At 31.2% G+C, this 12895-nt stretch overlaps 1 protein-coding gene and 1 long non-coding RNA gene across 2 annotated transcripts in view; both read left to right on the top strand.

The window, feature by feature from the left end:
- Window positions 1–5006: 5006 nt before the first annotated feature.
- LOC107026870 lies at window positions 5007–9707 on the top strand. Its single transcript, XR_001457679.2, has 2 exons — window positions 5007–5327; window positions 9418–9707. It is a non-coding gene; the product is annotated as an uncharacterized LOC107026870 (long non-coding RNA).
- A 1471-nt stretch (window positions 9708–11178) lies between these two features.
- The window catches only part of LOC107027002 (poly [ADP-ribose] polymerase 2-like), a 9007-nt gene continuing 7290 nt past the window's right edge, over window positions 11179–12895 (top strand). Inside the window, exons 1-3 of the mRNA XM_015228156.2 lie at window positions 11179–11450; window positions 11527–11797; window positions 12712–12824. Of these exons, the coding sequence (XP_015083642.1) occupies window positions 11361–11450; window positions 11527–11797; window positions 12712–12824 (474 nt within the window). The 5' untranslated portion in view covers window positions 11179–11360. The remainder of the gene's footprint in view (window positions 11451–11526; window positions 11798–12711; window positions 12825–12895) is intronic.

Here is a 12895-nt window from a genome sequence, read left to right as displayed (position 1 = left end):
TTTCCATTTTATGATTTTAAAATTTAAATAGGTGATGTTTTTGTTGTGTGATAATTTTGTTGAAATATCCTATAATTCGAAATTATGATATTAAGAACTGATTTTGTTAAATGACTTTCTATAAAGAAAAGAAAGAGTGTTTGAGGATGTTATTTGATTTTAGATATGATATTTTGAGTCTATCTCTTATAGGTATAAATTTTTTAAATTCTTAATAGACGAAATATACGTTGCTTTGATATAAATTTATACATCTTAAAATTATACCTTTTTTATGTAAGTATATTTCTCGTGATATATCTAATTTTGAGGTGTGATATATGTTTTTTTATAAAAATAAATAATAATAAATATCATAACTTTTACTATGAACTTGACAACACAATATTTGACTTTAGGCATAAATTAGTTTACGTTGGAAAATTCACATTTCACTAACGGACTTTTAATTTTTTTATTTTTGGCATATTTAAAATTTAATTGTTGTTGTAAATAATGATTTTCAGATTAAAAAATTAATTAAAAGAAAATGTGTATGTAGATGTCCCGTAGTAAAATTCACATTTCATGACCATGAAGAATTAGAAACTTTCTATATATATTTCTCTTATCCGATGATACATAAATATTGAAAGATTGAGAGGAAAAACATTAGTATTCGTTCTTTCTTTCTTTTTCTTAGTTATTTAACTTTTAATATTTTTATTTTATAACCGTTGCAAGTTATATTTTTAGCTATCCTACTAAATGTTTGATTTTGTCTCGTTTATATATATACTTCATAAATTCTTAGAGTTAATCTTGTTATCGGATAAAGTTATTATAGTTTTTTCTTATATTTGCTTATTGTACATTAAATAATGAGAAATAATGAACTATACTTCTTATTTTGGGTTGGTAAATTGAAATAATAATAATAATAATAATAATAATAATAATAATAATAGTGTTACTTCGTACGTACATACTTTTGTTGATCAAGTGAATTATTTTTTAGCTTCCATTTCACTGTCTTTTTTAGTCTTCGTTATTTGTGAATTAGTAGTTTTATTTAATATTTTTAGAATAATGATTTGAAGCATTTTATTTCCGTATCTATTTTGTTTTGTTATCTTCTGTTAAATTTCATTATATATTTGCGTCAATCATGAATATTTCTATTATTATTGTTTTAATTTTCTTTTTGTTGATTAAATATTTAAAAAAAATATTTTTTTACACGTATATTATAATAGAATGGTATTACTCGAAGTTCAGCCATAAAAGAACAATAAATCTATGCATAGTCATTGCCACAGCGAAATAGATAATATATGCTTGATAAATAGTACGAGTAACTATTTATTTGATTAAAAAAATATTATTTATATTCTCTTCCTCATTAAGGGGGTGATTTACATTGTACAATTATAGCTCAATAATCGTTGCATTTTTTATTATAATTTTTTTTTAAAAAAATTTACATGAAATTGAGGTCACTACAAACTTATTTGATATTTACCTATTGCATTAAGGATGGATATTCGGTAATTTAATTCGGTTTTTTTTTTCGATTTTTTCGATTTTTAGTTTTTATACAATATGTATCGAATACCGAATCGAAAACCAAAAAACTAAAACCGAAATACTAAAAAAATTTGATTCGGTACGATATTTTGATTTTCTAATTAATATTTATGCCCAGCCCTAAATTGCATGTCTTATCATTTGTCCTCTTTAGATTTGTATTAATTATTTAGTAATGGAACTCACATGCTTGGACTTTATTTACTTGCTTAGTTATGAATAAGTTCACACGTTTAATCACTTGGTAATTCTTAGCTTAAAAAAAAATTATATACTCTATCACCTAATTTTGCTTACAAATTTACTTTATCAACTAATTTTGCTAACAAATGAATTCGGCAGGCACTCGCATTCGTTTATATCTAACGGTATTAGCACTTTTCTTTTGACAGAGTTTGAATCCTTTATTTAATATTTGGTCTCCTAGAATAATAAATAGAATTATCTGTAATTTAGTTTAGTATTGCGTAAATGCATATCTTTTTTTGTTAGATAACGACTCTTCTCTTTTAGTATTGTAATTAAAATTGTCATATTGAAAATTAATTTTTCCTGAGAAAAATAAAACGCGAAAAAGATATTAGATAATGTAAGTTAAAAGTGCTTATAATTAGAAATGGTAATTAAAGTCATATAATTTCTAATTTCTAAGAGTGTGTTCGGAGAGTTGTTACATATTATTTTATAATTATTGTATTGTATTGTTTTGATTAAAACAATATTTTAGATTGATTGTATTGTTTTATGATGTTTTGCAATGCCTCATGCCAACGATGTGAAGAACAAATATATCACCAAAAAAATAAATAGTTACTATAAAAATAGTTAACATCAACATGCTCCATATACGTAGTCTCGTGAATTGAGGTTTGAAGAATATAATGTAAATATTATTTTTATCTAAAAGTAGGGAGATTATTGGTGACGCAAGAACAAAATGTCCACAATATTTCTAAAAAGATAATAATGGAAGTATAAAAACAAAAGATATTAACATAACAAAAAATGCAATAAAATAATACATTAATTGAGGTATCAGAAAAACACATGACAAAAGAAATCAAAGGACAAGAATTTACAAGAGCAATATTATGACAATTAATATGATTAAACAACTAATTAACATTCTATCTTAGTTGCTGTCTTCCACACCCTTTGTATAAGTTCATGTCTTCAATAAGTTAAGATTATGCTACGTCGTGTTTAACTATCTCTCCTCAATACTTTTTCGATCACCCTCTCCTCAGATCAATCATAACCAACTTTTCACACTTCTGCGGTAAAACTATGCATCTCTTCTTTACATGCCCAAAGATCATAGTCTCTAACTTTCCATCTTGTCCACCACGAAAGTCAATCCCACTTTGTCCTATGCATACTAACATCTAAACATATCTACTTAGTATTTCTATACATCCATCGCATCTCAAATGGCTTTTCGTTGCTTTTAGAAGACAATTTATTCAGTTGGATCTCATTTTCGCAGTTCCATCATTTTAAGGTGAGATTTCTTAACTGTCAGACACTTAATGCTATATGTTAGTGAAAACTTACAAAATAACAAAAAAAATTACAAGATTACAACTGAAAATGAAATGAAGAAATAAAATCTCTTCAGGCTGAGGTGCGGATATCTCGCTTTATTTAAGGAGATTCAAGCCCACTGCAGAAAACGTTTTCACCGGTTCAGCAGTAGTCTTCTTTGACTTGTCTCCTCCAGGATACAACAACCTATTCACAAAAGATAACTCAACAGTTCTGGACAAGAGTTGAGTCTAAAGCTCCCTTCAACTAATAAGAACTCTCTTTTTGACTAACTCTTTTACTCTATATTTTTCTCTTCTATGTTGTGTGACCATCATTATTTATACTACAAGAAATCTTCCTAGCCATAAATAAAAAGATGAATATATGGTAAATAATAAAGATAAATGATCTTAGAAATGGAGGAATTAAGAGTGACAATCAAGTGCCCACCAATGCCATCAACGGCATTTTGCAAAACTGATGTGCAATGGCAGTAACTCCAATTTGGAGTAATATAATATAGTAATGCACCAATAATGAATGTCATTACATGCATCCAATATTTTGTAACATATGAAAGGTGATAAGTAAACCAACGGCCAGAAAATCAAAGTCTGTGTGATCATGCAAAATTTAATATTCATTTTTTAAAAATATTAAAATGTCACACTAACACTATAGAATTCACTTTTAAATTTTAGTTGTATCTTCTTATCACATAAAGCTTGGAAAATGAGCCTTCGATTTATCCGTCCTGCAACAATATGATGAATAGAATCCCAACCAATTTTCCTATCTTTTGAATAATTAACTCAAGATACTTAAAACTTTTTTTATTTTGGATAACATATGTAGTAATTTTATACTTTCACATCGCCCTTCATGAATCATGTCATTAAACTTGCACTCCAAGTATTTTATCTAGGTCAAGTTCAATCTGAATTGTTTTGACTCTTTCCAAATCTCTAGCTTAGTGTTAATGCCACCGTGAATTCCTCAATCAGTATTATATCATTCTCAAATAGCATACGTCACAACACATGTCGGATTGATTTGTCCAGTTGGTGTGTTCATTTCCAGTGCTAATAAAATGAGTTAAGGATTGATCCCTAGTGTATTCATCAAAATTGAGAAGTTCTTTGGGACTCCTTCGACAGTTCTTACATGAGTCTTAACTCCATCATGCATGTTATTGATCACCACACTGTATGTCATAACTACAACCCTGACCTCCAATCAACTTACAAGTACCTCTATTGAAACGTTACGTTGATAAACACTATATGAGAGTCCTTTTTTCTTTCAGTATATTGCTTCGTTAATATCTTTACGAAATGAATGACTTGTATATAAGAATGTCTTAACATGAATTCGAATTGATATATTATTTAAAATTGTTAAGCTCCATTTATGCTTGTCTACACCACCCTTTCCTAAATCTTCGTAGTATAACTTCTTAGCCAGATACCTATAAATATCATTGTTCCATTATAAAGCATCTCCTTTACTTTTGTACAATATAAACTTCTTATCTTAAACATTAAATGATAAATAAAATCAAAATAGATGCAATCACATTAAAGTAAATATTACATGACATAATATGAAATTTATCGTTATGATACCAATAGCGGAGTTAAAGCGAGACATTTTTATAAAGAATGTGCAAATTTTTAAAAAGTAACCCACAAAATATTTAATAAGTTTTAACTAATAAAAAATAATATTAAAAACTTAATGTCAACAAGAATTAAACCTTCGACCTCGTTTCAAAACCTTTTACTTGCTCTTACCATTGAGCCAGATGCTCAAATTACATTAAGTTTGTGCAAAATTATCTATATATTAAGAATATTATTAATTTGATATACATATACGATATAATTTTTCGACGAAGAATGTTCACCTGTACATCCATCATTGACATAGCTCTACCCGATATAATATTACAAAAAATAGAATAATAATCAAAATTAATAGAAACAAATAAAATTTCGTAAATAACTAATATCTCCGTAACTTTTTAGACCGTCTCGTAAAATGCATCTCCCCATCCCTCTAAATTGTGTACAAACTCGAAACCCAGTACACCATCTTGCTGAGAGGGAGAGATGACAAGGGGAAAGCAAAAGATCGAGGCTCAGAGGAAAAATGCCGAGAAGAATCAGAAAGGAAAAGGGTCTCAGCTTGAAGCCCGTGCCGTTGGCCTCAAAGTCATCTGTCCCATTTGTAAAGTATAAAATTCTATACACCCTTTTTGTTTTCCTTTCATCAATTTCGATTATTTTTGCTAGATTCGCTTGTATGTGCTTGTTTATCTGTTTATGTGGCTCTAATTGTGGAGTTTTTGGTGTCTCTTTGATTTTTTTTCTTCCTTTTATGATAGTAATCTAGATCTAAGTCTTTTTTGTATTGTTTGGTAGGTTATGCTGTTGCGAAGGAATTTACAATCATATAACCTTCGTTTTGGATATCGAGAAAATTGTTGAACAAATATATACACAGAATCGCATCTAAAGTTAAATAAAGGGAGCAAAAAGTGATTTTTCTGGTATTTGTTTGTTTGAAAGGAAAAATTAGGTTTAGATTGAAGGAATCAATTCATTGGAAATGTTGCAACTGAAGTTTTTCTTGGGGAAAAGTTGCTTATCATATTCATAAAGCGAATACTTAACATTCCAACACTTACCTTCTCTTTTCTGGGTATCCGAACAACACCACATAGAAGTTGGCGTTGAAATGAAGCGCAATGGAATTAGATAGTTGGTTGATTGGTCATCCATCCGTATTAGTGATAAGGTTCCATCTTCCAACCTTGTTAAGTAGCTTCTGTTGTCTATGTTTATTTACATTCCTCATCTGTTATGGTGTTATCCTGAAATCATCCCGTGTTCTTAATTCAACTCCCTAGTAGTTTAGTACCTGTATTTCCGGTTTTACCCTCTTCCTACTTACTCACCATTTATTATTGTTTTTAGATTACGTTTGTCATCTGCCATTGTTTTAGATTTTTCTTGGAACTTCCCCAGAAACAATTTTATAACTTCAATTGTATTGCCAATTTGTAAAGAGTCGAGGCTATTTGAAATCATTCAGTTTCCCATGACAAGTTGGAAATTTGGAGCAGCCAAAATAATAACCAAGTGATTGCTTTGTTATCCATAGTTCCTTGAACTTTTTTTACTTGCTCAACCTGTGGTGATGTAACTTCCCGTTATAGTGGTTAGCGTGGCCGTACTTTTCCTTTTGTATCTATATTTCTTAGGAACTTATACTGATCGAGTGAGTCTAAGACATGACTCTTAAGGTTAGTGAAATGGTGAGATTATACTTTGTTTGGGGTCAAGACTATGTTCCCAATGATTGTTGAATGACTTATTATATCCGTCTGCTTCAAATCACTAATTAACATTGTCTCATTTTCTTACCTTTCTAATTAGCTATTTATTCCTCATTACAACTTCTTAGTACCATTATTTCAGCTATTTTAGCGATGACATTGCGAGTCTTAACATTCGTGAGGTAGTGAGATGTCAGGATTTTACTTTAGTTTGGTACCGACTATGTTGTTGAAAATTAGTGGCTGAATAACTTCTCTATTTTGACTGCCTTAAGTTGCTAACTAAACATTGACCTATCTTATACCTCCTAATTAGCAATTTATTTTGCATTATAACTTCTTAGTACTATTGTTTCAGCTATTTTTGTAATAGCATTGTGAGTTCAAAACTCGCTACATGGAACTTTGTTCAATGGTAATACATGAGAGTTCTCTCCAGTTCTGCTTTCTAGATCTAAGGTAGTAACTGCATAGTGGTACAATATGTATAGTTGATTGTTCCTTGTTTATATTTTTTTTACATACCATTCTCTTTATTTTAGGTTACTAGGAGTGGCATTATTCGTGCTTTTGTTCCCTCAGGCTTGTTCATTTGTCTCTACTGTTAAGGTTCCGTGCTTGTTTGAGACTCGCTCACAACACTTCCATCTTAAATTGAATTCTTTCTTAGGGATTGGGTGGGGGCTAAGTTGTGCAAATTGTTAGATGTTTAAGTATCCATTACTTCTAGCCCAACTTATATTTATTTAGGATTCGAGGGTGTCGGAAGGAGACATGTTGAGTGGCATGCATCCTTTAATGGAGACCAACAATGAATATGTGGAAAGAATATTGAAGGAACTCTTCATTTACCCTTTCAGTAAGTGTGACATGGTGGGTACTTCATATAACTGTTAGGAATACATTAATCAGATCTGGAAAGGGAGATAGGTAATACATGCTTGTTTGGAAGCTAATGCCATTAGATGAGGTATTCTAATGTTATGGGATTGCAGAATTTGAAAAGGTGGGATCTTTTGTTTCTGGATTGAGTAATTTTTATTTATAAACATGGCCAAGATGGTTGTATTTGAGGGGTATATTTAGAAAGGTAAAGAATCTACAGAAAGAATTGATTCTCTGACAAATTCCACCCAATCATCTATACAGCAAAGAGGTTTTTGTATGGACCGAAAGAAAATAATAGAATTGAGACTACTACTCAACTGAGAGAAATTTGACATCTACTCCTTCAAATGCTTTCCTATCCCTTTCTCTCCATATCAAGCGGAGAAAGAGCCATATATACCCCACCAGCTTGGTGCCTAATATGGAGCAGCTGTCCTTAAGTTTGGATGGAGAAGTTGATACACTCCCAGCAATCTATCTTGGTATGCTTCTAGGAGCAAAATCAAAACCCAAGGATATATGGAACTTTGTTTAGGAGAAATATGATATAAACTCAATGTTACTAGTGTCAAAAATATATGATATAAACGTTGTAGATGGAAATCAAAGTATTTATCGTAGGGAGGCAGATTCACTTTGATCAATGTTGTTTTGGATGCTTGACCGACCTTGCGTTTGAGCTCCTCCTATGGTATAACACCATTTCTGGAATTGGATGCCCAGTGTTCTCAAATTTGGAGTGGACTGATCAGTTCAACTAGTTAAATACTTGTATCCAACAATCCCTCCCATATAAATCCCATCTAATGATGGCTGTTGAACACGGAAAAGAGGCAGTATATGTAATGTAATAAGTCTCAAGCGATTATAGAAAGATCCAGAAAAGACCTTGTTTTGCCTGTTTCCTCTTCTGTGAACTTCCAATAGCAGTTTCTTATCCATGTCCCAAAAATTCATATGCATTCTCCAGTATGAGTTCATGCCTAGCATTCTCAGTAAGTGATAATGATATGCTGTTTCTTGCCTGAGAGAAACAACATAAGATTGCCATATTAAGTGGAAGTTGTTGGGGTGGGGTGGAGTGGTTAATTCATTATGAGCTCTATGACATGTTCAAATCATGTCCTGATTTTAATATTTCAGGCACTTCCTGATCTATGACTAGTTTTGTTTGCTCGTCTACAGCTTCAGTCCTCTACTCATTATACTCAAAGCACTTAACAAGTTATCCCTTTTCAAATGAATGCACTCTAGTAAACAAATTGAAAAGAGAAAATGGGCTTTTACCCCTTTGAAAGAGGAGCATGGAAGCCCCACATTCCCCTCTCCTATTCTCCCAGGAGTCCTTTTTTACTTGTCAATGCTTTGTGTATTGCATTACTTCCCATAGTAACTCCTCACTCTTCTTCCTTACTTGTAGTAATCCATGTGTAGAAAACTTTTCCCATCTTTATAATTACTATGGTCTGTGTAGATAACCATGCAGGACACAAAATCCTTACTAAGTTCTTCCTTATAATGCTTTTGTTCTTCCTTTATTTTTTTGGGGGGCATGGGGGATTTGTGTGTAGGAACAAGTTTTCATGGTTGTTACCCGCCCATTAGGGGCACTTTATGTGTAAGATGGGATCATTGAGTAGGATAATTACTTACCTGCACCCGGTGTTAACACCAAATCAATGAGTGCAAGAGAAGTGTCTTTCATACACATTAATCAATGGTCAAGTGATATGTATTCTTGATTTAATGAAAACGCCGACTGCAAGTAAGTATTTACCAAACAGTAGGGTAGATCAACTTTGTTTGTCATTCAATTAACATTTAATCAGGCTTCAGTGCCTTACCGAATTACTGGATTTAATAAGAACCACAAACAGATTGTATCCTGTGTCTGTCATACTACATGTTTGAACTGGGAAATGGTTTATACTACAAATGATTAAAACTTACTTTATAGTTGCACTAGATTTAACTCAATAGGTACATGTTCTTTGTTGCATTATCAACAACTGTGCTGTACTCCTTTCCTCAAGGCATGCTAAGGTTTCTGTCGGTTTTCTATGCTTTCACTTAAGCAATTTGTTTTGTTTTTTCAGGCGCAGCTAGCAAATCAAAACCAACTTGTGGATCACTATGGCTCGAAACATCCAAAGGAAAAGGCTCCAAGTAACTCAGAATAACATTTCCTGTTTCTTGGGAAGCTTCTTGCTTTTGTTCTCAAACTTTTGAATCAATTAGTAAAAACTCTGTTAAAAAGGCAAGAGTCCAAGCTGGTGATGGCTACTTTGTGAAATAGACTGAACATTCTCTGTGAATAGTGTAAGCAAGAAAACAATAAAAATCTCAAAGAGAATGGATGGTTATGTTTTTTAGCTGCATATCTTAACTGGTCATTTGCACTTTTGTCCATATTTTATGTCCTTCGTAACAAATAGTTTTTTCGCGGAGATAAGTTAATATTTTCGTATCATAATATTCATAAGTTATGCCAGGGAATGCTCCAGTTTGTAAAGAACTTATATCACACTAAGCATAAGTTCGATTGCTAAAAGGCAATAATTAAAGAACGATCCATTACGATTTTATATTTGTGTTGAACCATCCAAACCAAACCATGGATGCCTTTGTTAATAATATAATTTGGTTGTTGGTGAAATTTAAAGCTAGTAGAGTTCAATTATTCCATGCACAAATTAATTAAAAACAACATAAAGAAATGTCAACCGCCTAAAAATATATATATTCTATAGAATTTATCAATATGAGTTTAATATTACGTAAATCCTCAAATAAAGTGAGTAATAGTAGTAGTACTTTTGAGATGAATATATAATGTGCATGTAGTATAGTGACAGTTTTCGTAATTATGTTTAAACATACGAATAAATTAGAATATTTCGATCTACTCAATATTATTCTTATATTGGTTGACCTATTCCAAGGTTTAATTATACGTGCAAAATACACAGACCAATAATCTCAATTTGCCACTACATTTTTTGTTTTATTACATCAAGATTACAATTCGAGTATGTAAAATTTTGAGAAATCACAGAGCTTCTCATTTTGTATTCGAAAGAAATCACTCATTAATTGTACTTGCTCTATTTATAATTACTTATCTGTTTTTAAATATTACTTGATATATTAAGTTTTCCTTTTACATCTATTAATTATGAAATAAATGAATTAAAAATTTAAAATTTTTGATCTTTTTAAAAATGAATTAATTAATATGTTAATTCTTTTTTTCCTTTTTTAATTTATTAAAAAAAAATTAAATAGATAATTAGAAATAGAGAGAGTATAGAGGAGAAAGATCAACTCTTCCTTTTATACAGAATAATTTTTGCTTTATTGGGGGACATTCGACATCATTGGTATCAAGTTTATTCATATGAAATACGAGTAAATTAAGATCATTTTGGTAACATTGAAAGCATATTTTAATTTCAAACTACGAAATATTTTTTACTTTTAAAAAATTACATTAACTAACTAATTTTTAAAGTTAAATTAAATTAGATTCATTTTTAGAAAAATATGTATACAAGTAAACATATACTATTTGATTAGAGAAGTTAACATAGTTATACTTGACCTTAATTACAATTCACAATCTACTTTTAGTTATAATTACACAGCTTAACTTTTTAGTTTTCTATAGTTCAAAATTTGTATAATATAATTTTGTATAATTTGAAATTTATGTAACTATTTACATTCATAATGTTTGTAATTATATAAATTCGTTATTTTAAATTTATACAAAAATAATCGAATTATATAAATGACTATTTGCTAAAGTATTGGGAAAATTTATGTAGTTTGAAAATATAAATTGTGCGACAGAAACTATAGAGGGAAGACTCTCTAACTATTTCAATTTCTTTACTTTCAAAAGTCTGAAAGCGCTAAATCGTGCGCTGCACAAATTGTTCAAACAATCTTCTTTAACAAGCTTTTCCCCTTCATTACTAAAAAGTATATAACTAGTTTTCAATCATCTTCAACTTCTCAGCACTGAAAAATCCAAACAATGGCAACCATTACCAAGCTTAAAGTCGACGAACTTCGGAAGGAGCTCTCAAGTCGCGGTCTTGATACCACAGGAACCAAACCTATACTGGTTAGTACCTATAGTTGGCAGTAATTGCATCTATTGCTTGTGTTTTAATTGAGTACCCATTTTGGGGAAATTGCAGGTTAAGAGGTTGGAAGAGGCGATTGAGGTGGACGAGGAGGAAAATAAGAAGAAATTGAATGTTGATAAGAAAAGGTCGAGGGTTGATTCTGACTCAATTGGGTCAGGGAAAATGTATGATGTGGAGGAGTATAAGAAAATGAGTGTTAAGGAGTTAAGGGAGGTAGCTACTTCTCGTGGGATTTTAAGTTCTGGGTCGAAGAAAGAACTTGTTGAGAGGCTTTGTGCTGCTGCTGATTTACGGAAAAATGATCCAAAAGATGATCTTGGAGGTACTGTCATTAAGTTAAAGCTTATGGAATTTAATCATCAGTTTATTCATTAACGTAACTTTTTTTTTGAACGTTAACTTAGTTTATTTGATTAAAATTAGTATAACCGAGGGAAGAGTAATTTATGTTGGTTTAGCACTTGTTTGCAGGATTATGATTTCCCTGACTGGTTTTGATGGTGCTTGAGTGCATTGTCAAGTCGAAACTAAAAATAGTCTTGTATTATAATTTAATTTGACCTTTCACGTTTAATTTCTACTTCGTCCTGTCTGTTTTGTTGCAAAGGAAGTGGCTTTAACCAATAACTTTTTAGTGTATCAATAACTTGTCAATTTGAGATGATGACGACAACAACATACCTACTGACGAGTTTGATCCCACAAGTGGGGTTTGGGGAGGATGGAATGTACGAGACCTTATTCCTACCTTGTGAGAGGTAGCGAGTTTGCTTCTGATAGACCCCAATTTGAGATGATACGTTTGCAAATTATTACACTTCTCATATAACTTTGTGATTAATCGTATATAATTATTACACTTCTCATATAGTTTAACTTCCTATTTGCCAAGTTGATTAATCTACGATCTACTCTAGTATCGTTTAAATCAAAAGTGACTAAATTTTGAAACTCAGGGAGTAGCTTTATACTAAGTATAGTTGAACTCTTTTGGAAGCTTTTAATAGTAGATTGTCATCATGATTGCTGGTATATACTAGAGTAGGTAATGCCACAGAGTGGTAATAATGCGCTATATTATACTAATTAACATAGAAATGTAGTAAAGTGGTTTGCTTAGTGCTACAGTCTAGGCTGAAACTAACTTGACTCTTTACGCTATCTATTTGGTTGTGCTTTTCATCCCTTTTTAATGAGAAATGACTGTGTCTTGCTTGCTGTTAAAATATTTGGCAGTTGGAGATGAAGGCAAGGCAGAGAAATTGGTCAGAACAACAAAGAAAGGTGCAGCTGTTTTGGATCAATATCTGTCAGATGACATCAAAGAACGGCAGCATGTCCTGCAACAAGTTAGTCATTTAGAAACTTTTTAATTCTGGCTGCAAAGAAGCATTTGCATTGTTCCTCCCCCCCCCCCCCC

The sequence above is a fragment of the Solanum pennellii genome, chromosome 8 (genome assembly GCF_001406875.1).
Source record: "Solanum pennellii chromosome 8, SPENNV200".
In the NCBI taxonomy this organism is placed as follows: Eukaryota; Viridiplantae; Streptophyta; class Magnoliopsida; order Solanales; family Solanaceae; genus Solanum; species Solanum pennellii.
This window is presented reverse-complemented; position numbering and strand designations above follow the sequence as displayed.